The following is a 27,391-nucleotide window of genomic DNA, read 5'->3' on the forward strand; positions in this document are numbered from 1 at the left end:
AAGTGCATCCAGGAGAGCTTTTTGAGCCAGCATGTAGAAAGTCCTACAAGAGAGGGGGCGGTACTGGACCTAATTCTAGGGAATGTGGCCGGCCAAGTGGAAAAAGTGCTAGTAGGTGAGCACTTTGGTGACAGTGACCATAATATGGTGAGATTTAAGGTGGTCATGGAAAAGGACAGGGATGGGCCGGAAATAAAGGTTCTAAATTGGGGGAAGGACGATTTTTAATAGGATAAGGCAGGATCTGGCCAAAATGGACTGGGATCAGCTACTTGTAGGAAAATCCGCATCGGAGCAATGGGAGGCTTTCAGAAGGGAGATTGAGATCATACAATGGCAACATGTTCCCGTAAAGGTCAAGGGTGGTTCCAAAAACCACAGGGAACCTTGGATGTCAGGGGATATACGAGAATGGATTAGGAAAAAAAGGAGGGCTTTTGGCAGATACAAAAGGCTAAAGACGGAGGAAGCCCTAGAGGAGTACAAAAAGTGCAGGGGGATACTTAAAAAAGAAATTAGGAGATCAAGGAGGGGCCATGAAATAACACTGGCGAGCAAAATAAAGGAAAATCCTAAGATGTTTTATAAGTATATTAAGGGTAAGAGGATAACTAGGGAAAAAATAGGGCCCATTAGGGACAAAAGTGGCAATCTGTGTGGAGCCGGAAGATGTAGGAAGGGTTCTAAATGAATTTTTTGCATCTGTTTTCACTATGGAGGAGGACGATGTAGACATAGAAATAGGGCGGGGGGACTGTGATATGCTCGAACATATTAACATCGAGAGGGAGGAGGTATTGGCGGTTTTAGCAGGCCTAAAAATGGATAAATCCCCAGGCCCGGACGAAATGTATCCCAGGCTGCTGTGTGAGGCAAAGGAAGAGATTGTGGGGGCTCTAACACATATATTCAGGACCTCTCTGGCCACAGGGGATGTGCCAGAGGACTGGAGAACCGCTAATGTAGTACCATTATTCAAGAAGGGAAGTAGGGAAAAACCAGGAAACTACAGGCCAGTGAGCCTAACATCAGTGGTAGGAAAATTATTGGAAAAAATTCTGAGGGACAAAATTAGTCTCCACTTGGAGAGACAAGGATTAATCAGGGATAGTCAACATGGCTTTGTCAAGGGAAGATCATGTCTGACTAATTTGATTGAATTTTTGAGGGGGTGACTAGGTGTGTGGATGAGGGTAACGCAGTGGATGTGGTATACATGGATTTCAGTAAGGCCTTCGATAAAGTCCCGCACAGGAGACTGGTCAAGAAGGTAAGAGCCCATGGAATCCAGGGTGCCTTGGCACATTGGATACAAAACTGGCTTAGTGACAGAAGGCAGAGGGTGATGGTCGAAGGTTGTTTTTGTGACTGGAAGCTTGTGGCCAGTGGGGTACCACAGGGATCGGTGCTGGGTCCCTTGCTGTTTGTGGTCTACATTAATGACTTGGATATGAATGTAAAAGGTATGATCAGTAAGTTCGCGGATGATACAAAAATTGGTAGGGTGGTAAATAGCGAGGAGGGTAGCCTCAGTCTGCAGGACGATATAGATGGGTTGGTCAGATGGGCGGAACAGTGGCAAATGGAATTTAACCTGGAAAAGTGCAAGGTGATGCACTTTGGGGGGACTAACAAGGCAAGGGAATACACAATGAATGGTAAGACCCTTGGCAAGACGGAGGGGCAGAGGGATCTGGGTGTGCAAGTACACAGATCCCTGAAGGCGGCGGAACAGGTGGATAAGGTGGTAAAAAAGGCATATGGGATACTTGCCTTCATTAGCCGAGGCATAGAATATAAGAGCAAGGAGGTTATGATGGAGCTGTATAAAACACTGGTTAGGCCACAGCTGGAATACTGTGTGCAGTTCTGGTCGCCACACTACAGGAAGGATGTGATCGCTTTGGAGAGGGTGCAGAGGAGATTCACCAGGATGTTACCAGGGCTGGAGCGCTTCAGCTATGAAGAAAGACTGGGCAGATTGGGTTTGTTTTCCTTGGAGCAGAGGAGGCTGAGGGGGGACATGATTGAGGTGTACAAAATTATGAGGGGCATAGATAGGATGGATACTGAGGAGCTTTTTCCCTTAGTAGAAGGGTCAATAAGTAGGGGGCATAGATTCAAGGTAAAGGGCGGGAGGTTTAGAGGGGATTTGAGAAAGAACTTTTTCACCCAGAGGGTGGTTGGAGTCTGGAACTCACTGCCTGAAAGGGTTGTGGAGGCAGGAACCCTCACAACATTTAAGAAGCATTTGGATGAGCACTTGAAATGCCATAACATACAAGGCTACGGACCAAATGCTGGAATATGGGATTAGATTAGACAGGGCTTGATGGCCGGCACGGATACGATGGGCCGAAGGGCCTCTATCCGTGCTGTATAACTCTATGACTATGACTCTAAGATAACCATTTTGAGTTCTTCCCCATATGGTTGTTTGAAATGAACATAAAAAGATTTACTGTTCTGTGTTTTGTTCCTGTATTGCTCTTGTCTATTTTATCATAATGAATTATGCATTTGTTTTATCAATATCAACAGTAGGTGTGGTTACTGTTAATATAGAAACATAGAAGATAGGAGCAGGAGTAGGCCATTCGGCCCTTCGAGCCTGCTCCGCCATTCAATGAGATCATGGCTAATCATCCAAATTCAGTACCCTGTCCCTGCCTTCTCCCCATATCCCTTGATTCCTTTAGCCTTAAGAAATATATCCAACTCTTTCTTGAATATATTTAATGAACTGGCCTCCACTGCCCTCTGTGGCAGAGAATTCCAGAGGTTCACCACTCTCTGGGTGAAGAAATTCCTCCTCATTTCAGTCCTAAATGGCTTACCCCTTATCCTTAGACTATGACCCCTGGTTCTGGACTCCCCGGCCATCAGAAACATCCTTCCTGCATCTAGTCTGTCCAGGCCTGACAGAATTTTATAGGTTTCGATGAGATCCCCTCTCAATCTTCGAAACTCCAGTGAGTATAAGCCCAATCGACACAATCTCTCATACGTCATTCCTGCCATCCCAGGTATCAGCCTGGTCAATCTTCGCTGCACTCCTTCCATAGCAAGAACGTCCTTCCTCAGGTAAGGCGACCAAAACTGCACACAATACTCAAGGTGCGGTCTCACCAAGGCCCTGTACAACTGTAGCAAGACACCCTTGTTCCTGTACTCAAACCCTCTTGCTAAGAAGGCCAACATACCATTTGCCTTCTTAACCGCCTGCTGCACCTGCATGCTTATCTTCAGCGACTGGTGCACAAGGACACCCAGGTCTCGTTGCACTTCCACTTCTCCCAATCTATTACCATTCAGATAATAATCTGCCTTCCTGTTTTTGCCACCAAAGTGGATAACCTCACACTTATCCACATTATAGTGCATTTGCCATGTTTCTGCCCAGTCACCCAACCTGTCCAAATCGCACTGGAGTTTCACGACATCCTCCTCACAGCATACCCTCCCACCCAGCTTTGTGTCATCTGCAAATTTGGAGATATTACATCCAATTCCGTCGTCCAGATCATTAATATATATTGTGAACAGCTGGGGTCCTAGGACCGATCCTTGCGGTACCCCACTAGTCACTGCCTGCCACTCGGAAAACGACCCGCTTATTCCAACTCTTTGCTTTCTGTCCGCCAACCAGTTCTCTATCCAAGTCAATACCTTGCCCCCAATCCCATGTCCCTTAATTTTGCACGCTAATCTCTTATGTGGGACCTTATCAAAAGCCTTCTGAAAGTCCAAATACACCACATCCACTGGTTCTCCCTTATCTATTTTACCAGTTACATCCTCAAAAAATTCCAGTAGATTAGTCAAGCATGATTTACCTTTTGTAAATCCATGTTGACTTTGTCCGATCCAGTCACTGCTTTCCAAGTGCTCTGCTATTACATCTTTTATAATAGACTCTAGTATTTTCCCCACTACCGATGTCAGGCTTACCGGTCTATAATTCCCCGCTTTTTCTCTACCACCTTTTTTGAATAGTGGGGTAACATTAGCTACCCTCCAATCCATGTGTACTGTTCCAGAGTCTATCGAGTTCTGGAAGATGACCAGCAATGCATCTACTATTTCTCGGGCCACTTCCTTAAGTACCCTGGGATGTCGATTATCAGGCCCTGGGGATTTATTGGCCTTCAATCCCATCAATTTTCCTAACACCATTTCCCTACAAATACTGATTTCTTTCAGTTCCACCCTTTCATCAGACCCTATGTTCCTCGGCACCTCTGGGAGGTTATTTGTGTCCTCCTTTGTGAAGACAGAATCAAAATATGTATTTCGTTGGTCTGCCATTTCTTTGTTCCCCATTATAAATTCCCCTGATTCTGACTGCAAGGGACCTACGCTTGACTTCACCAATCTTTTTCTTTTCACATATCTATAAAAGCTTTTACAGTCAGTTTTTATGTTCCCTGCAAGCTTACTCTCATATTGTATTTTCCCTTTCTTAATTAATCCCTTTGCCCTCCTTTGTTGAATCCTAAACTGCTCCCAATCCTCAGGATTATTGCTTTTTCTGGCCAATTTATATGTCCTCTCCTTGGATCTTATGCTATCCCTAATTTCCCTTGTTAGCCACGGTTGAGTCACCTTTTTTGTTTTATTTTTATGCCAACCTGGGATGAACAAATTCTGTAGCTCATCCATTCGGTCTTTGAATGTTTGCCATTGCCTATCCACCGTCAACCCTTTGAGTGCCATTCCCCAATCAATCCTACCCAACTCGCTCCTCAGACCATCATAGATTCCTTTATTTAAATTGAGGACCCTAGTCTCTGATTCAACTACTTCATTCTCCATCTTAATGAAGAATTCGATCATATTATGATCGCTCCGACCCAAGGGGCCTCGTACAACAAGATTGCGAATTAATCCTTTCTCGTTACATAATACCCAGTCTGAGATGGCCTGATCTCTGGTTGGTTCCTCGACATATTGGTCCAGGAAACCATCCCGTAAACACTACAGGAATTCCTCCTCCGCAGTATTGTTACTAATTTGGCTGGCCCAATCTATATGTAGATTAAAGTCACCCATGATGACTGCTGTGCCCTTATTGCACGCTTCTTTAATTTCCCTTTTAATGCCATCCCCCAACCTCCGCCTTGCTGTTTGGAGGTCTATATACCACTCCCACTAACGTTTTTTTCCCCTTAGTGTTTCTCAATTCTACCCATACAGATTCCACCTCATCAGAGCTAATATCCTTCATTACAATTGTGTTAATCCCTTCTTTAACCAGTAATGCTACCCCACCTCCCTTTCCTTTTTGCCTATCTTTCCTGAATATCGAATACCCCTGGATGTTGAGTTCCCAGTCTTGGCCATCCTTGAGCCACGTTTCCGTAATCCCAACCAAATCGTATTCGTTTACCTCTATTTGCGCAGCCAATTCATCCACCTTATTGCAAATGCTCCTCGCATTAAGACACAAAGCCTTCAGGCTTGTTTTTTTAACGCTCTTAGACCTATTGGAATTATTATTTACTGTGGCCACGTTTGATTTAAACCGTTGATTTCTCTGACTGCCACTTTTGTTTTTCTCCTTCCTATCTTTTGCTTTTATCCTTGTTTCCCTTTCCTCTGTCTCCCTGCTCATGTTCCCAACCCCCTGCCATTTTAGTTTAAACCCTCCCCCACCGCACTAGCAAACACTCCCCCTAGGACATCGGTTCCAGCCTAGCCCTACTGCTAGATGTACATTTGAGAAAAACATTCAGCAGCTGAACTTGTGACTTTTCATTAGAGACCTTAATTTGCATTTTATTTGGCAAACTATTAAGCAATCTTAAAAAACAGATGTGCTTCATCTTTTTCGATTGAATTTGTAGTTACAATAATTAATGTTGATGACATTTTAACATCTTAACTGGCCTGTATTATCTCATCTGAGCACATTTTATATGGGCTATGTTGGTGGCTAGCAGACCTGTATATTGTCATATTGTTCATTTAAAAGGAGGAAATACTACTTGCAGTTGATTGAATTGAGGAATCCATTTAACAGATCCCAAAATGTAGGATATTGAATAAATATACAAATCCATTGCTTCACACTACAGTTCAAGATGTAGCATTTCTTCAGCAAAATAAAAACAGCTGTAGGATTCTCTAATTTTCTCATGCCAGTCTCAGTCACAATGTCAAGGTACACGCTCCTAGGTCCCTATTTGTGCGCTGAGTTAAGTTCTCAACGTTTTCTTGGAAAAATAAGAAAAGTTTAGTGTTTACCTGAGCTAAAAGATGGAACTTTAGCAGAACGGTTCTCTATCCAAGCCAGTAACTTGCCCCCAATCCCATGTGCTTTAACTTTACACGCTAATCTCTTATGCGGGACCTTATTGAAAGCCTTCTGAAAGTCCAAATACACCACATCCACTGGTTCCCCCTTATCTATTCTACCAGTTACATCCTCAAAAAATTCCAGTAGGTTAGTCAAGCACGATTTACCTTTTGTAAATCCATGTTGACTTTGTCTGATCCTGTCACTGTTTTCCAAGTGCTGTGCTATTACTAACATGAGTTGAGAATTGGTTAACAGACAGAAAACAAAGAGTAAGGATAAACGGGTCTTTTTCAGGATGGCAGGCTGTCACTAGTGGGGTACCGCAAGTATCGGTACTTGGGCCCCAGCTATTCACAATCTATATCAATGATTTGGATGAGGGGACTAAATGTAACATTTCCAAATTTGCTGCTGATACAAAGCTAGGTGGCAGTGTCAGTTGTGAAGAGGATGTGAAGAGACTTCAGGGGGATCTCGACAGGCTCAGTGAGTGGGCGAGAACATGGCAGATGGAGTATACAGTAATGTGGATAAATGTGAAGTTATCCACTTTGGTAGAAAAAGCAGAAAGGCAGAGTATTTCCTAAATGGTGAAAGATTGGGGAAAGCAGATGCTCCAAGGGACCTGGGTGTCCTTGTACATGAGTCACTGAAAGTGAATGTGCAGGTGCAGCAAGCCATTAGGAAGGCAAATGGTAAGCTGGCCTTCATTACAAGAGGATTTGAGTACAGGAGTAAAGAAGTCTTACTCCAAATATATAGGGCCTTGGTGAGACCACACCTGGAGTACTGTGTATAATTTTGGTCTCCTTACCCAAGGAAGGATATACTTGCCATAGAGGGAGTGCAACGAAGGTTCACGAGATTGATTCCTGGGATGGCAGGACTGTCGTATGAAAAGAGATTGAGTAAACTAGGCCTGTATTCTCTTGAATTCAGAAGAATGAGAGGGGATCTCATTGAAGCATACAAAATTATTACAGGGCTTGATAGGTTGGATGCTGGGAGAATGTTTCCCTTGGCTGGGGAGTCTAGAACCAGGGCCCACAGTCTCAGAATAAGGGGTCGCCCATTCAGGACTGAGAGGAGAAGAAATTTCTTCAGAGGGTGGTGAATCTTTGGAATTCTCTACCCCACAGGGCTGTGGAGGCTGTCATTGGGTATATTCAAAACAGAAGTCGATAGATTTCTGATTGGTAAGGTCATCAAGGGCTATGGTGAAAGGGCCGGTGAATGGAGTTGAGGCAGAAGATCAGCCATTATCTCATTGAATGGCGGAGCAGGCTCAAAGGGCCGAATGGCCTACACCTGCTCCTATTTCTTATGTTCTTATGTTCTGAGCCTCTGAGGAGCTACCATGCCTACTTGTATTAGTTAAGTAGATGATGTATCCCATTTTCTACTGGATTCAACACAAGTGTAACTGTTTGAAATGTCTTCAAAGATGTTTGCTGCAACATTAGCCATAGATTGGGGGGTGGGTGCAAGTAAATGCATCCCTCACTCATCCATTGAAACCCAAGAAAGTATATTAAACCATAGCCACTATAAGCACTTACCAAATAGAGCACAGCGCAAGTAATTAGAAGGCACAACTGAAACATTACATCTGGAGGGAGAAAGAAACTGGCAAAGGAAGTTGGCCCATTTCCATTGTAAATCTGCATGTACACCTTGCATCTCTGCAATGACACACGATGAGCCATACAACTGAAGCCAAACTAGGATCTGTTTGACATTTTGCATTGAATGTGAACCTACCAGGAGGTAGTCTGAGACCAATTTGGCTTTCCACCAGTTAGTTATACCACAACTAGTACAAAGCTAACTTTTTAAGGTACACATGTGCATATTGTCAAACGAGCGGGTGTAATTTAACTACGCCCTTGCATTTCGTCTCCTGAGACTAAGCTTTAAATCCAGCCCAGACTGATGGAGTAATACTCCCCTGTTTCTGCAGCTGTAAAGACCCTAAATTAAGTTTAGACAGTCGTAACCTAGTTCCTTGTAGACATGATTTCATAGCACAAAACTGTCTGTAATCTGGTACAGATTGGCAGTTTTGCTGAGAGAAGCTGTAGGAATGCTGACGTGGGAAATGGAAAAATTCACACTGGTACAGCAGGGAGTACCCTACTGACGTTGGTGGTGAGTTATGTTCTTGGAGCAAGGAAGACGGTCTGTTTTGTCTGCATTTGGCCAATGAGACACCTAACCGTGGGAGTGTTGTTTGCCAACACTGGGTAGCAAAAGTGGAAAAGTGTTCCATTTTTTCTGAAACTGGAGTTGTGTGAATGTAAATTGGGTTGATGTGATTTTACTCCTCACACCATTAAATCCTATTGAATAATGTGTGCCCCTAATCAGCATTTGGTTAATTCACAGAATTTTATGACCCCAGATATTGTAAAGTTTCCTCAATGAGGCTATTCAGAAAAATGTAGAATTCAAAGGATTGATTTCCTGAAGAATACTGTTAGCTGCTTTTCCCATCTCTTTAAAAATAGCACTTTTATCATTTCTCTTTTTTTTGTGTAGCCATTTTTCAAAGCATTTTGCTACTTCACTGACTCCATGAGTCATCACCTCTGCTACCACTTTCATGAGCTACTTTACCAAATTACTTCTAACGGGGATTTTTAACAAAAGTACTAATTTAGGAGTTTTAAAGAAATTCAAGATAAGTGCCATTCATAAATGTGTGGAAAGATCATAAACATTTAAGAACATAACATAAGAAATAGGAGCAGGAGTAGGCCATTCGGACTTTCAAGCCTGCTCCGCCATCTTAGAACATAAGAAATAGAAGCAGGAATAGGCCACTTGGCCCCTCGAGCCTGTTCCACCATTCAATAAGATCATGGCTGATCTTGGGCTCAAAGCCACTTCCCCGCCATCTCCCCATAACCCTTCACTCCCTTATCTTGCAAAAATTTGTCTATCTCCACTTTAAATGTATTTAATGACCCAGCCTCCACTGCTCTCTGGGGCAGAGAATTCCACAGATTTACGACCCTCTGAGAGAAGAAATTCCTCCTCATCTCAGTTCTAAAAGGGAGACCCTTTATTCTAAAACTGTGCCCTCGAGTTCTAGATTTCCCCACGAGGGGAAACATCCTCTCTGCATCTGCCTTGTCGTGCCCCCTCAGTATCATATGTTTCAATAAGATCACCTCTCATTCTTCTAAATTCCAATGAGTATAGGCCCAGCCTGCTCAACCTTTCCTCATAAGTCAACCCCCTCATTTCTGGAATTAACCTCGTGAATCGTCTCTGAACTGCCTCCAATGCAAGTATATCCTCCCTTAAATAAGGAGACCAAAACTGTACGCAGAACTCAAGGTGTGGTCTCACCAATACCCTGTACAGTTGTAGCAGGACTTCCCTGCTTTTATACTCCAACCCCCTTAAAATAAAGGCCAACATTCCATTTGCCTTTTTGATTACTTGCTGTACCTGCATGCTAACTTTTTGTGTTTCAGGCACAAGGACCCCCAGGTCCCTCTGAACTGTTGCATTTTGTAATCTCCGTTTAAATAATTTGCTTTTTTTATTTTTCCTGCCAAAGTGTATAACCTCGCACTTTCCCACATTATACTCCATCTGCCAAATGTTTGCCCACTCACTTAGCCTTTCTATATCCCTTTGCAGGTTCTTTGAGTCCTCTGCACAACTTGCTTTCCCACCCATCTTTGTATCATCCGCAAACTTAGCTACATTACACTCGGTCCCTTCATCTAAGTCATTAATGTAGATTGTAAATAGTTGAGGCCCCAGCACCGATCCCTGTGGCACCCCGCTAGTTACCGTGTGCCAACTGGAAAATGACCCATTTATCCCAACTCTCTGCTTTCTGTTAGTTAGTTAGCCAAATCTCTATCCATGCTAATATATTGCCCCCAATTCCGTGAGCTCTTCTCTTATGTGGTAACCTTTTATGTGGCACCTTATCGAATGCCTTCTGGAAATCCAAATACACCACATCCACTGGCTCACCTTTGTCCACCCTGCTCGTTACCTCCTCAAAAAACTCCAGCAAGTTTGTTGAACATGATTTCCCTTTCATAAAACTATGCTGACTCTGCTTGACTGCATTATGATTTTCCAAATGCCCAGCTACTGCTTCCTAAATGAAGGACTCCAGCATTTTCCCAACGATAGATGTTAGGCTAACTGGTCTATAGTTTCCTGCTTTCTGTCTCCCTCCTTTCTTCAATAGGGGTGTTACATTTGCGGTTTTCCTATCCGCTGGGACCTCTCCAGAGTCCAGGGAATTTTGGTATATTGCAACCAATGCATCCACTATCTCTGCAGCCACTTCTTTTAAGACCCTGGGATGCAGGCCATCTGGTTCAGGGAACTTGTCATCTTTTAGTCCCATTATTTTACCAAGTACTATTTCCTTAGTGATAATCTTTAGTTCCCCCTCCCTGTGGCCCCTTGATTATCCATTGTTGGGTTGTTGTTAGTGTCTTCTACCGTGAAGATAGATACAAAATATTTGTTCAGAGTCTCTGCCATTTCCCCGTTCCCCATTATTAATTCCCCAGTCTCATCCTCGAAGGGACCAACGTTTACTTTAGCTACCCTCTTCCTTTTTATATACCTGTAGAAGCTCTTACTATCTGTTTTAATGGGCTGGATTTTCCTAAGCCCCTGGAGTCGGGTTGGAGGCGTGCGGGCGATAAAAATCGGAGATCCGGGGGTCCCGACCCCAGCCCGCCTCCATGTCAATTTCATAGGAGTTGGGTTGCCGACAAGTGCTGGAACCCGACTCCCACAGGCGGGAAGGGATTAAAGGCAATTAAACTGCCTGTTAACAGGTAGTTAACAGGTAGTTTTTTGCCTATTCGCGATTTTTATTGCTGGTTTGTGGGCTTCCCGACAGCTCCAAACCACAAAGTTTTCGAGGCGGGACGTGGGTCTGAGGTCTTGGAGGGGTCGAGATGCCCAGTGTTCAGGTGAATGAGGGGTGCAGGAGTGCAAAGGTAAGTGTTTTGCAAGTGTTTAAAGTGTTTAAATAAGTTTAACTTACTTTTACTTACCTTTACAGGAGTCCTGCATTCCGGTGTCGGGAGTCGGCTGCAAGAACCACAGAAGCTCCGATTTTAAAAAAAAAAATCAGCTTCTTGGTTTCTGCAGCAAAATGATTATAAAGTTATCCTGAGAAAGGACTGAGGCTGAATTAGCAGTTTTTAAGTGCTTGACAGCTTCAAACAGCTGTTAAACACTGATATTTCATCTGCCAAAAGCTTTTGACAGATGAAATGTCAATCTCTGACGTCACCTGTTGCCGGGTGGCCCTTAATTGGCCTGCTGAGCCCACAGGGCGGGCTCAACAAGGTCAATCAGAGGAAAATCCAGTGGGTTGGCCACATCTCCATGGAGGCGGGACAACAAGCCCGAATGTGGGTTTCCCACCTCCAACCCGCCCCCGTAGCAAAATCCAGCCCAATGTTTCTTGCCTGTTTACTCTCATAATTCACCTTTTTTTTAGTCATCCTTTGCTGGTTTTTAAAATTTCCCAATCCCCTGGTCTCCCACTAATCTTGGCAACTTTGTATGCCTTCGTTTTCAATTTGATACCATCCTTTACTTCCTTAGTTAGCCACAGATGCTGCTCCCTTCTCTTAAAATCTTCCTTTCTCACTGGAATATATTTTTGTTGAGAGTTATGAAATAGCTCCTTAAATGTCCACCACTGCATTTAAACTGTCTTACCCTTTAAGTTATTTTTCCAGTTCACTTTAGCCAGTTCTGCCCTCATGCCACTGTAATTGCCTTTGTTTAAGATCAGGACACTGGTTTGAGATACAACTTTCTCACCCTCCTACTGAATTTGAAATTCAACCATGCTATGATCACTCTTTCCTAGAGGATCCTTTACTATGAGATCATTTATTAATTCTGACTCATTACATAGCACCAGATCCAAGATAGCCTGCCCCCTGGTTGGTTCCATTACATACTGTCCTAGGAAACCATCCCGGATACACTCTTATCAACTCCTCCTCCAGGCTACCATGGCCAATTTGATTTGTCCAATCAATATGGAGATTAAAATCACCCATGATTATTACCGTACCTTTTTTACAGGCCTCCATTATTTGTTAATTTATACTCTGTCCAACAGTATTGCTACTGTTCGGAGGCCTGTAGACTACGCCCACCAGAGATTCTTTCCCTTTATTATTATTTTTTTATTTCCACCCAAACCGATTCTACATCTTGATCTTCTGAGCCAATATCACTTCTCACCACTGCACTAATCCCATCTTTTACCAACAAAGCCACCCCACCTCCCTTTCCTTTCTGTCTATCCTTCCGAATTGTCAAATACCCTGGAATATTCAGTTTCCAGCCCTGATCACCTTGCAACCACGTCTCTGTAATGGCGATCAGATCATGCCTATTTGTGTCGTCGACTCATCTATCTTGTTACGAAAGCTGCGTGCATTCAGATATAGAGCTTTTAACTTTGTCTTTTTACCATTTCTCCTTGTTTTGGCCCCATTTTCTGTTGCACTCTTTTATTTTTAAACATTCTGTCCCTTCCTGTCACACTCTGGTTATTATTTCCCCCATCTCTATCCTGCTCTATTGCTTTCTCATTTCTCATTGACTTTTTAAATTCCTGCTCATCTGGATCCTCCCTCCCCATTATTTAGTTTAAAGCCCTCTCTACAGCCCTAGTTATTCGATTCGCCAGGACGCTAGCCCCAGCATGGTTCAAGTAAAGCCCGTCCAAACGGAACAGCTCCCTCTTATCCCAGTACTGGTGCCAGTGCCCCACAACTCGAAACACATTTCTCCCACACCAGTCTTTGAGCCACTCGTTCATTTCTCTGATCTTATTTACCCTATGCAAATTTGCTCGTGGCTCAGGTAGTAATCCAGAGATTATTACCTCCTGTGGTTCTGTTTTTTAATTTAGCCCCTAGCTGCTCATACTCTCTCAGCAGAACCTCTTTCTTTGTCTTACCCATGTCATTGGTGCCTACATGAACCATGACAACTGGATCCTCCCCCTCTCCAAGTTTCTCTCCAGCCCAGAGGAGATGTCCTTAACCCTGGCACCGGGCAGGCAACACAGCCTTTGGGACTCATGCTCTTGGCTGCAGAGAACAGTATCTATCCCCCTAACTATACTATCTCCTATCACTACAACATTTCTTTTTACTTCCCCCACTTGAATGGCTCCCTGTACCACGGTGCTGTGGTCAGATTACTCACCCATCCTGCAGTCTCTGCCCTCGTCCACACAGGGAGCAAGAATCTCGTACCTGTTGGACAAGGCCAAGGGCTGAGGCTCCTCCATCACTACCTCCTGGATCCCAATACCGGCCTTGCTTGTAGTCACACCCTCCTGTCCCTGACCAGGGGCCAAATTGGAAGTAATTAGTGGGTGTGACTGCCTCCTGGAACTTAGTGTCCAGGTAACGTTCCCCCTCCCTAATGTGCCGCGGTGTCTGAAGCTCGGACTCCAGCTCATCAACTCTGAGCCGCAGTTCTTCGAGCAGCCAACATTTGCTGCAGATGTGTTCGCCGTGGACCTCAATGGTGTCCACCAGCTCCCACATGCAACAACAACAACACATTGCCTGGTCTCCCATCTCAATTCATTAGTTTTAAAATTTGGAACACGTATATCTTTTAATCTACACCAAGGCACTTAAATTTAAATCTTCTCCCTCAGCTCCATCTTCCCACACTATCCCCACATCCCCTGGTTCCCTTAGCATCCAAAAATCCAAAGCGCTCTGTCTTGAATATACTCAACAACAGAGCATCCTCAGCCCTCTGAGGTAGAGAATTCCAAAGATTCACAACCCTCTGAGTGAAGAAATGTCTCCTCACTTCAGTCCTAAATGGTCAACCCCTTATTCTCAGCATATTAACAAGCAATCCTGAACTCTCCTGATGGTCTTGAATATGATATAAAATGAACAATTCTATAATTCCAGTAACAATGATCCATCTCTTTTTTTATAAAAGTCAACTCTACTGCTTCTTCATAAGGTGCTAAATATTTCTGCTAAAGTTTTACTTAAGAATCCCCAGATAAATGCATAGATACATAGAAGATAGGAGCAGGAGTAGGCCACTTGGCCCCTCGAGCCTGCTCCGCCATTCAATGACATCATGGCTGATCATCCAAATTCAGTACCCTGTCACTGCTTTCTCCCCATATCCCTTGATCCCTTTGGCCTTAAGAAATATATCCAACTCCTTCTTGAATATATTTAATGAATTGGCCTCGACTGCCTTCTGTGGTAGAGAATTCCACAGGTTCACCACTCTCTGGGTGAAGAAATTCCTCCTCATCTCTGTCCTAAATGGCTTACCCCTTATCCTTAGACTGTGACCCCTGGTTCTGGACTCCCTGGCCATCGGGAACATCCTTCCTGCATCTAGTCTGTCTAGTCCTGTTAGAATTTTATAAGTTTCAATGAGATCCCCCTCTCATTCTTCTAAACTCCAGCGAGTGTAAGCCCAATTGACCCAATCTCTCCTCATACGTCATTCCTGCCATCCCAGGTATCAGCCTGGTGAATCTTCGCTGCACTCCCTCCATGGCAAAAACATCCTTCCTCAGATAAGGCGACCAAAACTGCACACAGTACTCAAGGTGTGGTCTCACCAAGGCCCTGTACAACTGCAGCAAGCCATCCTTGTTCCTGTACTTGAACCCTCTCGCTACGAAGGCCAACATACAATTTGCCTTCTTAACCGCCTGCTGCACCTGCATGCTTACCTTCAGCGACTGGTGCACAAGGACACCCAGGTCTCGTTGCACTTGCCCTTCTCCCAATCTATTGCCGTTCAGATAATAATCTGCCTTCCTGTTTTTGACACCAAAGTGGATAACCTTGCATTTATCCACGTTATATTGCATCTGCCATGCTTCTGCCCAATCACCCAACCTGTCCAAATCATCCTGGAGTTTCTCGGCATCCTCCTCACAGCACACACAGCTTTGTGTCGTCTGCAAACTTGGAGCTATTACATCTAGTTCCCTCGTCTAGATCATTAATATATATTGTGAATAGCTGGGGTCCTAGGACCGATCCCTGCGGTACCCCACTAGTCACTGCCTGCCACTCGGAAAAAGACCCATTTATTCCAACTCTTTGCTTTCTGTCTGCCAACCAGTTCTCTATCCAAGTCAATACCTTGCCCCCAATCCCATGTGCCTTAACTTTACACGCTAATGTCTTATGCGGGACCTTATCGAAAGCCTTCTGAAAGTCCAAATACACCACATCCACTGATTCTCCCTTATCTATTTTACCAGTTACATCCTCAAAAATTTCCAGTGGATTAGTCAAGCACAATTTACCTTTTGTAAATCCATGTTGACTTTGTCCGATCCTGTCACTGTTTTCCAAGTGCTCTGCTATTACATCTTTTATAATGGACTCTTAGCATTTTCCCCACTACCGATGTCAGGCTTACTGGTGTACAATTCCCCGTTTTCTCTCTACCACCTTTTGTGAAGAGTGGGGTAACATTAGCTACCCTCCAATCCATGGGTACTGTTCCAGAATCTATAGAATTTTGGAAGATGACCAGCAATGCATCTACTATTTCTAGGGCCACTTCCTTAAGTACCCTAGGATGTAGATTATCAGGCCCTGGGGATTTATCGGCCTTTACTCCCGTCAATTTCCTCAACACCATTTCCTTACAAATACTGATTTCTTTCAGTTCCTCCCTCATTAGACCCGATGTTCCCCGACATCTCTGGGAGGTTATTTGTGTCCTCCTTTGTGAAGACAGAACCAAAATATGTATTTAATTGGTCTGCCATTTCTTTGGTCCCCATTATAAATTCCCCTGATTCTGACTGCAAGGGATCTACACGTGACTTCACCAATCTTTTTCTCTTCACATATCTATAAAAGCTTTTACAGTCAGTTTTTATGTTCCCTGCAAGCTTACTCTCATACTCTATTTTCCCCTTCTTAATTAATCCCTTTGTCCTCTGTTGAATCCTAAGCAGCTCCCAATCCTCAAGTTTACTGTTTTTTCTGGCCAATTTATATGTCCTCTCCTCGGATCTTATGCTATCCCTAATTTCCCTTGTTAGCCACGGTTGAGTCACCTTTCTTGTTTTATTTTTATGCCAAACTGGGATGAACAAATTCTGTAGTTCATCCATGTGATCTTTGAATGTTTGCCATTGCCTATCCACCGTCAACCCTTTGAGTGACATTCCCCAATCAATCCTACCCAACTCGCGCCTCATATCTTCATAGTTTCCTTTATTTAAATTCAGGACCCTAGTCTCTGAGTCAACTACTCCACTCTCCATCTTAATGAAGAATTCGATCATATTATGATCGCTCCGACCCAAGGGGCCTTGCTCAACAAGATTGCTAATTAATCCTTTCTCATTACATAATACCCAGTCTAAGATGGCCTGATCTCTAGTTGGTTCCTCGACATATTGTTCCAGGAAACCATCCCGTATACACTCCAGGAATTCCTGCTCCACAGTATTGTTACTAATTTGGTTTCCGTTTGTCATTTGCTTTCTGTTTGTCATTTCTATCAATGTCTTTGAACTATCACTTCTAATATCCGTCTACCTTTCACTTACCAAGGAAGTGCCAATAGGATTGATTGTGTGATTAAGGATGATGCCACAATGATTTTAATAGTTACCATTTTCAATGGCCTCAGTAAACTAAATTCCATCTTTAAATTTCTGCCCAGTATGTGCTGTCTGTTGACTTTGCAAGTACAACTGTGTCAATGCTGGTATGTCCTTCATTTCCCAGTGAAGAAAGTTAGACTATGATAGTCTCAATGAAGTAAAATAGAGCTTTGTACAGTTGAGCAGATAGTTCCCATATAGTATCTGGAGTATGATATGAAGGCTTAATGGCCTGGCCACCCCTTTGTGATCTGTAGGTTCTTGGGATTTTTTATGAATGAACAAAGGAGTAGTTCCCAGCTACTAAAAGCATAACAAAATCTTGCATAATTAAGATTTGAAAATGAATAGGGAAGTTTTCAACTGAGATTTAAAATCCACCCATAGAAAATGTTAGACTAAGTGTAAAATATCAATGAGAAGGAAATTGCTTCTCTATTTTAGGACTAAATATTAGCCAGGCTCTTCAGCCTTTACATCAGACTTTGTTTCTGTCTTTCTTCGAGAACATAAGAAATAGGAGCAGGAGTAGGCCATTTGGCCCTTCGAGCCTGCTCTGCCATTCAATAAAATCATGGCTGACCTGCTACCTCATTTCACTTACCTGCACTATCCCCATATCCCTTGATTCCCTTAATATTCAAAAATCTATCGATCTCTGTCTTGAATATATTCAATGACTGAGCCTCCACAGCCCTCTGGGGTAGAGAATTCCAAAGATTCACCACCCTCTGAGTGAAGAAATTTCTCCTCATCTCAGTCCTAAATGGCCGACCCCTTATTCTGAGTCTGTGACCCCTGGTTCTAGACTCCCCAGCTAGGGGAAACATTCTCATTGCATCTACCCTGTCAAGCCCTGTAAGAATCTTGTATGTTCTCATTCTTCTAAACTCTAGAGAATGTAGGCCTAGTCTACTCAGTCTCTCCTCATAGGACAATCCCCCCCATCCCAGGAACCAGTCTGGTGAACCTTCGTTGCACTCCCTCTATGGCAAGCATATCTTTCCTTAGGTAAGGAGACTAAAACTGTACACAGTACTCCAGGTGTCTCACCAGGGCCTGAGAAACTCGAGGAAAAATAATTTTTTGCAACCTATAGTATAAAATCAAAGTTCACCAGTACTTTAAAAAAAATTAAATTAATTGTTTGCAATCCACACAAGCAGTCGTCTGTTCCTTGCCTGCCTCTAACTTTTTTACTGTTTTATTTTAAATGGGATTTAATCTTTGGTAGCTTGCTGATAAGGTGCGGTGTGGAAATGAGAATTTTTTTTAAACATATGGGGAGCCAGTAGCTAATTGGACTCGTGTTTCTTTTTCTATTTTTATTGGATTATATAACTTTTACTATGGCAAGTTTTTTAGAACATGGTTATTAATTACTCTATGGCAAAGTTTAATTACCATTCATTTTAATTAAATTTGAAATAACAACATCTTTTTCGCGAGTAAAGTGCATTCTTTGTGCCTGAAAGATCTGAAATGAAGAATATGGAGGTGTGACTTAAGCAGTAGATTTTTTTTTTCATAAATTAGCATTCTCTAAATCCATCTTCAGTTTTTTTTTGTTTCATAGCCTGATTTCAGATGAATATGGAGTTAATGAACCTAACTTGATATTTCTTTCACGCCTTAGTTTGGCAGATTATGAGTATGTCTGCTTCCATTTCCTCCAACTCAATAAAGTGTCATTGTTGATTATGGAACTGCACATCACACTAATGAGTCTGAAATTCTAATTTGGCTGTTCTTGACACTTCTTTCCATCAGTAAGCCCTTCCAACAGATGTACTATTGTCGTGGTGCCATCACTCAACAAAGATCTTGTTTATACTCCATATAGTTTCTATGTAATTTATAACCAGCTCCTTGATTTTTATATTTAAAATATATAAATTTATATTTGGTTGCAGGAACAAAACTCCCATTTGATAATTCATATTGTATTAGAGCAAGTGATTCTTTATTGTATATTTCCTATAATGATCCTTTAGTGCTTACCTACCTGTCTGTCTGAAGTGCCATTCTGCAACAAACTACAGAGGAGCTCTTCACAGAAGAGTTATTTTGTACATTGCATGACTGTTTCAGAAACTATATAAGCTGCAGAATACTTTGGCCAGAATTTTGCCAGTGCTCAGATGGCAGGTTCGGAAGCGGGTCCGCTGTCAAAAGCGGGTCGGTATCCCGCTCTGAACCTGCCTCCCAGTTTCCCAAGTGTCAGGTCTGTCGTCCCTAACAGACCAGACACCAAGCGGCGGGTCAGCCAATTCAGATACTTCAAAGCTTGTTAAAAGGTATTTTACCATGTACTTACCATTTTACCAGCTTTTTCACGAGATTCCCAGCACGCGGGGATCACGTCGGGTAAGTATGTTGGGTTCTCAATTAATCTCCATTGCTGTGAATAGTTGACAACTGCAAAAGTGGTATAAAAGCTACCATTTCACAGCTGTTCACTTTCCAATGTTAGAAGCTGGAGCCTTCAGGATTTGGAATACACTTTTCAGCTTCATGCAGCTTGGAAGTGTTTGGAGTAAACTCTCTATCCACTGTCCCCTCCTTGCTGCAACCCCTCTCACCATTGACGGATCGCTTCTGTCATCTCCGCTTCAGCTGCCATCTATTTCCAGCAGCATCAGTACCCTTGAAAAAATCTCACTTGGTCCTCAGAATCCCACCACAAGCAGCCCCAACATCAAAATCACCAGGCCCACCAGCATCGCCAACAACAACCCCAACCTTCTCCGCAATCACCTGATGCTACACAGGGCCTCACCATGGCCAGATTTACTTCACTTGAAGCTGTACACCCTGGCTGCCACATGATGCGCTAGGTTGGCACCAATTTGATTGAATTTTTCTAACCAATTTGATTGAATTTTTCGAGGGGGTGACTAGGCGTGTGGATGAGGGTAGTGCAGTTGATGTAGTCTACATGGACTTCAGTAAGGCTTTTTACAAAGTCCTGCATGAGAGACTAGTCAAGAAGGTAAGAGCCCATGGGATCCAGGGCAATTTGGCACATTGGATCCAAAATTGGCTTAGTGGCAGGAGGCAGAGGGTGATGGTCGAAGGTTGTTTTTTTGACTGGAAGCCTGAGTCCAGTGGTGTACCGCAGGGATCGGTGCTGGGTCCCTTGCTGTTTGTAGTGTACATTAATGATTTCGATATGAATGTAGGAGATGACATGAAAATTGGTGGAGTGGTAAATAGCGAGGAGGGAAGCCTCAGGCTACAGGATGATATAGACGGGTTGGTCAGATGGGCAGAACAGTGGCAAATGGAATTTAACCCTGAAAAGTGTGAGGTGATGCATTTTGGGAGGACTAACAAGGCAAGGGAATACACAATGAATGGTAGGACCCTAGGTAGGACAGAGGACCAGAGGGACATGGTGTGCATGTACATAGATCCCTGAAGGCAGCAGGACAGGTAGATAAGGTGGTTAAGAAGCATATGGGATACTTGCCTTCATTAGCCAAGGCATAGAATATAAGAGCAGGGAGGTTATGATGGAGCTGTACAAAACGCTAGTTAGGCCACAGCTGGAATACTGTGTGCAGTTCTGGTCGCCACACTATAGGAAGGATGTGATTGCATTAGAGAGGGTGCAGAAGAGATTCACCAGGATGTTACCTGGGCTGGAGCGTTTCAGCTATGAAGAGAGACTGGACAGGCTGGGGTTGTTTTCCTTTAGAGCAGAGAAGGCTGAGGGGGGACCTGATTGAGGTGTACAAAATTATGAGGGGCATAGATAGAGTAGATAGAAAGGAACTTTTCCCCTTAGTAGAGGGGTCAATAACCAGGGGGCATAGTTTCAAGGTAAAGGGCAGGAGGTTTAGAGGGGATTTAAGGAAAAACTTTTTCACCCAGAGGGTTGTTGGAATCTGGAACTCACTGCCTGAAGGGGTGGTAGAGGCAGGAACCCTCACAACATTCAAGAAGCATTTAGATGAGCACTTGAAACGCCATAGCATACAAGGCTACGGACCAAGTGCTGGAAAATGGGATTAGAATAGACAGGGCTTGATGGCCGGCACAGACACGATGGGCCGAAGGGCCTCTTTCTGTGCTGTATAACTCTATGACTCTATGACACCCCACACCAACACCATAAAGCATCCTTACAATGACCAAGCCATTCCTTTCACACTCATCACCATTGCGGGGGTTAATGTTGTCTAACCATTCACTGCAACTCACTAAGCCACTTCCAAAGGTGCACACAAATATGTCCAAGAAGGCACAGTGTGGAAAATAAAGGTTTCAATGGTTGGCAACACATCAACAGAAACTTTACATGAATATTAGCTGAAACACCCAAGTGCCTACCTTTTGTGTATTGTTAGTTGGTATGATTGGCCTGGGGTGAGGGTGAGTGTGAGGGGTGGCTAATGAGATGGGGATGTGATAATGTAGATAGAGAGGGATGGGTGGAGGTGCAAGGTAAGTTGCTGTAAGTAAGGATGTGCAGGAGTAGGGTAGGGAACGCAGAGTGATGGGGATGTGATGAGTGGCACAGCAGGGTGAAGGTGAGTATGGCTTTGCAGTAACGTTTTGTGATTTACTGAGATCATTGAAAGGTTTGCACCACTGTAGCCTGGTCCTCCTGATGACATCCTGCTTGTGTCCTCCTGTGCAATTTGCACCCTGTCCTGGGGAGGTCTCTTGTAAGGGGTCGTTTTAACGAGCTTATGGTGTGCTAGATCGGTTTTGATTTTGCACTGCTCGTGAGCGGTTCCGAAGCACTCCCCCCTCACCGGTTCTAGACACTGGGCTTATTGCCAGACAACCTTGATGTGTGGCCCAACTTGTGACTCGGAAGACAAATGGATCAGGTGAGACAAGGTGAGTTTTAAATCAGAAATATCTTTATTTTCAAGGAGAATAAACACAGAGAATGCAAGAATCAATTTAGACAAAAATCATTAGCACGTCTCCCAATGGGAACTAAAATTTAACACACAAGGAATAACTTTGACTATCTTAAATCATACAACAATTCTTAATCAGCGGTATACTAAAACGGGGGTGGGAAAAGCGCACGGACACATCGAGGGATAAATCACACTCCTGAATTACAAAACCCTTAATGTTACAAACCCTCCCGTTGCTAAAAATATACCTCAACTAGGTCAGCTAGGTAGAGTTGGGCCTTTATGCTCACCAGAGTTTTAAAACCGTCCTTGATCTTGGTACTCCTGTGACGTTCGGGATCTCCGATCTTCCTTATGGGACCGGCTCCTGAACCCGCTCTCCTGCACAATCTTGAAAGTCCTCCGAACTCCTCGAACCGTCTCCTCTCCACTCGGCCTTCGAACTCCTGATGGTCTTGGATCTGGACTGAACTTCTGAGTCTGCTCTCCTGCACAATCTTGTGGGTCCTCCTCGCTCTGTCCTTGACCTCGTGTCTGTGTGAATCTGTGATGGATCTGTCTGAATCTCACTGAATGAAATAAGTCTTGCTGTCAATTTTCCCTCAACAGTTATACTGTTTCCTTGCCCTTATCTCGGCGCCAAATCAGGGGTTTTCTTTTGTCAAGGTAATGGGCAGGCTGCTTTGACAAAAGCAAGTACTTTATTTTAATGTCTTGTAAATGAAACTGATGGGATCTGTCCTGTGTCCCTCTGAGTTTGGTACAGATAATGGTTTTTTTTCTGTGCTCAGCGATTTCAGAGATGGGTTTGTGTTTTGCTAGCAATTAGCGCACCTCCAGGTGCAAATACTTTTGTTTACGAGTTCATTACTGCTGTAACCATATTATCATATCAATAGCAGTAAGCTCTGGAATCTTCTAATCGGTGATGACTCAGGCTGCTGTAAGATACTGCTGGTGTGTCCTTTTGAACTGAGCCATGAGAACTGCCAACTCCATCTTGTGTTCTCACAATGTGGCCATTTCAGGGGTTTTACCAATCTAGACTGTATTTTCTGGATTTTGCGAATCCTACACTCTTCCGCCCATTGGAAGGGAAGAGAATCTCCCTGCATGCTGTGGAGGGAGTCATGGGAGAGCCTGGGTACAGCTGTGCACCTCTGTGCAGTGCTTGTCAGTGTTTGCAGCATCTCAGTGCTGTAGAACACTGACAGCACAACTGTCGAAATGAATGTGGACATGGTCCCTTTTAAGGAAACTGACTGATAACGCATCATCAAATGACGCCATCAAACCCGCTTCCTATTAATTGGCCGGGAACCTCACAGAGTGGGTTAACAAGCCCAGTCAACAGAAAATTCTTCTGACCGAGCGGGATGGAACTGGGAGCAGGGTCGCCGTCCGCCACCTACCTCGGCTGCACTTGCCCCGCCTCAGTAGGCAAAATCGCGGCCTTTATGTAAAGTACTTTTCTTTTCCCACTTCCCAAATAGTAAGTGTCAAGTCTAAAATTCATTAAAACTGTAATCATTTAGATTTTCTCAACATTAGGGCCTAGAAATTGGGTTTTGGCTTAGCCAGGGCTTTAGCGCCGGAAGTTAGTGCCGGCGCTAAGTCCCCTGCGCGCGCCAAAAATTCAGTGGCGCCGCGCCCAAACGGCTGCCGGCGCTACTGAAGGGTCTTTGCGGCGGTACATCGGCGCTAACTGCCGTTTCGCGCCGCAATTCCGGCGCTGCGGCACCCGATGCGGTGCGGCAGGCTGGGGACGTGCAGGCCTCCTCCTCCCGTTAAGGAGGAGCTGCCTGCACCCGGCCGCGGCCCGCGCAAATCAGCTTAAAAATGAGCCCGGCACCTCGGACAAGTGCCGGGCTTGCATCTGTTCCGGGGGGGGGGGGAGGAGGGAGAAGTCCAGGGAGGGAGCTGCGGGCAGGCGGCCGGCGGGAAAGTGGCCGGCCGCCGCGGGGCCTTTAATGCGCCGGCGCAAACTGGAGTAAGGCACCTCTGCCAGAACGTTGCTTGCGGCTGCCACGGGCGAGGCGGCCGCAACTCAATTTCGGAGTTCGGGCGGGTTACCACGGCAACCGGGACGCTGCGCACACCGATGACGTCATCGGTGCCGGCGCAGCGCTACCGGTGCAACGCCGATTTAGGGCCCCAGGGAATTTTTAAACTGGCCATAACTCTGGCGCTAGTCCCTCTAGCGCCTCAAAAGCGGCGCTAAGGCTAGTGAATTTCTAGGCCTAGATGTTTTCAAATGTAATGATATCTGTTGGATTAAAAAGGTAATTTTGTTTTCCAGACTTCTGGGAATATTTTGGAAGAGTGCCAGAATAGGTAAGTAAAACTGATACACTTTTTTAAGTACAAAGAAAAACTGAGTGTTGTTTTTTCTGTTTTTTATGTTCAGTTTTATTTTTTAACATTTTATTGTTGCAAATCCCCATCTTCAGTAATTTTGTTGATGAATGTTGTACTGAAAGTTACAACTAAGGAGTACTTGAAGCCTAAAAATGGCCTTGTGTTTCAGTATAAATATTCCACCCCCCATCAAAATTTCTATCTACATAACCTTTTGCCTGAACCCTCAAGTTTAGCCTTTTAAATTGGTTCAGTTTATGACTAAACGTTCTGATTTTCAATCGAAGTTTCTGTTGTTTTTGAATTAATCCAGACAACATATTTTCAGACCCTTTTCAGCTGTCATTACTCATTCCACAGCGGTGACCCTAGCGTCAGCTGACATGTTGTCGATACCCCCTCATTCCCATGATGTACTTACCCACTCATTCCTGTACCTCTGCTTTTCATTCTTGCCTCTCACTAAGTGCTGGCCTTCGCCTTCCCTGCTGCCCAAGGCCTGCTGTTCTGATTGGCCTTTGTCACGCACTGCCCATCTGTCTCCACTCAATTCACTTTTTTTTCTCTCACTGCTGGAGCCCAGCTCAGTCTTTGATGGGGACTTGATTCCAGAATGATGCTATCACTATAAAGCCAAATGCACTTTGTATCAATGCAAAAGTAGCAGCGTAACTGCATCCTTAAATGGTAACTCTCCCTGCCTACTTCAGCACTGGAGGAGCACAGTGCATTCTTATCAGGTGTTGCCATCATCTATTGCTGTGTTCCTGTAGTCTTTTAATACTTAAATGGCAACTCTCCTTCCTGGCTTCAGTCCAGGCTATTGCTGTTGATTTAAAATACAAGAAAAGAATGTTTAAAATCCGCAATTGGAGCAGGGACTGCAGTCTGGAGGGGAAGTTTCAATTTAAATACTGCAGACTTTATGGGGGGAGCATTGGCTCGCGCCCCCTTTGGGGTGCTAACTTTGCCGGGGCGCTACTTTTAGCTCTCCAAAAAAGTTAGCGCCGCCGGGCCCGAAATTAAATGGTAGCGTCCCAAGCAGGAGGTGGGGTGCTACTGGAAGCGTTCCCCCTCGCGGTACGTCAGGGGGAGCGACCCAAGTTTGCAGCCGGGGTGCTGCGCATAGTGATGATGTCATTGCCGGAGGCGCAGCACCATGGGGTGCTACCAGCTACTGCCGCCGCTAACCTCCCGTTGAATTTTGCGAGGGGTGTTGGCTGTGCCCGGGTGCTAGTTGCTTTGTGCCCCATTAGCACCAAGCAACCGAATTTTGCCCCCCTATGACTTTACAAGTATAAGATGAAAAATAAAAGGCATAACACACCTACCTACAAATGGAATGTAAATGAGGAAAATAATACCTGTGAATTCCTGGTGTCGAACATTGCTCGGGCCCTGGTGGAGTGAGGGTGAATTTAAAAATTGCCAGACTGGTCAACTATGCAATTAATCCAGTGAAGCAGGCACCTCCGTTGCACTAAAAATGACGTTGGCGCCAATATCCCCTCAATTTTTTTTTCGTGTGTGATCCCTTTTACTGGCTGCGTGGCCCATTAACATTTTCGCACATGTGCGGTTTCTTCTGTATAAAAGCTGGTGAGTGGCCTGCATGAGACCTCCAGGCCGCTGTGTAGCCATGCAACTTAGTGGGAACGTTGGTTAGCGCTCATCTTAACATTTAAGTTAGCCTGGGATTTCCAATAGGATCAAGGGCTTCAGCATTGCCGTGTGGAGGTTCTGCTCTGAAGATCTAGCCACCCTGTTAAATTTGGGGCCATTACATGCAAATGAAATACAGCATTGTAGGTATTGGAATAATTTGGAACTTGGAGGTCGGGTTCAGATCAGATTTTCATGCTTGTACAGCTGACTTTGTCCACTGTTAACTACTGTTCTAAGAATTTCTCTCCCTTTTTTGATTTGATTTTTTTGTAGTCATCCCTCTATGCAAGATTTAGCCCACTATTTTCTGTACTAAATAACTCTTAATGGGCACAGATTAGTTCAGGGTATTGTACATTGCTGTATTGAATAGGTTTCTGTTTTACAAGAATTTTAAATAGTTGGGAATAGTGAAGCATTTTGCGCTCTCAATCAAACTATTGAGGTCCATTTACGTCGACTAATAACAAAGGCTACTCTCTTGCTGCCAGAGTAGCACCCTGTTTCAAAGGGTCCATCTATTTAATGTCGTCTATGCTTTCTGGTGCTGTGAAAGAAATTGTGCAGTGCCTGCTCTTACTCTTGTTATTTAGACCAGACAAAAAGGGGAGAGAAAAATACGGTTTCTTAAATTAGTTATACTGCAATCTGAGATTCATGCCACTATGTATGTGTTAACTCTCTTCCTTTTTTAGTACTCCTTTTTAAATATGCTTATGAAGATACTTGTAGCAGCAAGATCTTCTTGTAAAAACCTTTGAAGATTTTAGTAAGTCACATTTTTGAAGTCTTGCTACAATTGTACAGGGCCTTGGTGAGACCACACCTGGAGTACTGTGCACAGTTTTCATAGAATCATAGAAAGTTACAGCATGGAAGGAAGTCATTTCGGCCCATCATGTCCGCGCCGGCCAACAAAGAGCTATCCAGCCTAATCCCACTTCCCAGCTCTTGGTCCGTAACCCTGCAGGTTACAGCATCCCAAGTGCACATCCAAGTACTTTTTAAATGTGGTTTAGGTTCCTGCCTCTACCACCCTTTCAGGCAGTGAATTCCAAACCCCCCACAACCCTCTGGGTGAAGAAATTTCCCCTCAAACCCCCTCTAAACCTTCCCCCAGTTACTTTTAAATCTGTGCCCCCTGGTTTTTGACCCCTCTGCTAAGGGAAATAGGTCCTTTATATCCACTTTATCTATGCCCCTCATAATTTTATACACCTCAGTAAGGCCACCTCTGTTCCAAGGAAAACAGACCCAGCCTATCCAGTCTTTCCTCATAGCTAAGATTCTCTATTCCCGGCGACATCCTTGTAAATCTCCTCTGTACCCTCTCTAATGCAATCACATCTTTCCTGTAATGTGGTGACCAGAACTGCACGCATTACTCTAGCTGAGGCTTAACTAGTGTTTTATACAGTTGAAGCATAACCACCCCCCTGCTCTTGTATTCTATGCCACGGCTAATAAAGGCAAGCATTCCGTATGCCGCCTTAACCACCGTATCTACTTGGCCTGCTACCTTCAGGG

General features: G+C 44.2%; 1 protein-coding gene across 4 annotated transcripts in view; it reads left to right on the top strand.

Moving 5' to 3' along the window:
• Positions 1-27,391, top strand: part of tmem167a (transmembrane protein 167A) — a 488,889-nt gene that overhangs the window by 9,094 nt on the left and 452,404 nt on the right. For all 4 annotated transcript variants that reach the window (XM_085989389.1, XM_085989392.1, XM_085989384.1 and 1 more), the window contains exon 3: positions 24,141-24,175. In XM_085989389.1, coding sequence (XP_085845515.1) covers positions 24,141-24,175 — 35 coding nt within the window. The remainder of the gene's footprint in view (positions 1-24,140; positions 24,176-27,391) is intronic.

This window comes from Somniosus microcephalus, chromosome 1 (assembly GCF_052327205.1).
Source record: "Somniosus microcephalus isolate GS21.2 chromosome 1, FLI_Smic_1.0, whole genome shotgun sequence".
NCBI classification, from domain to species: domain Eukaryota; kingdom Metazoa; phylum Chordata; class Chondrichthyes; order Squaliformes; family Somniosidae; genus Somniosus; species Somniosus microcephalus.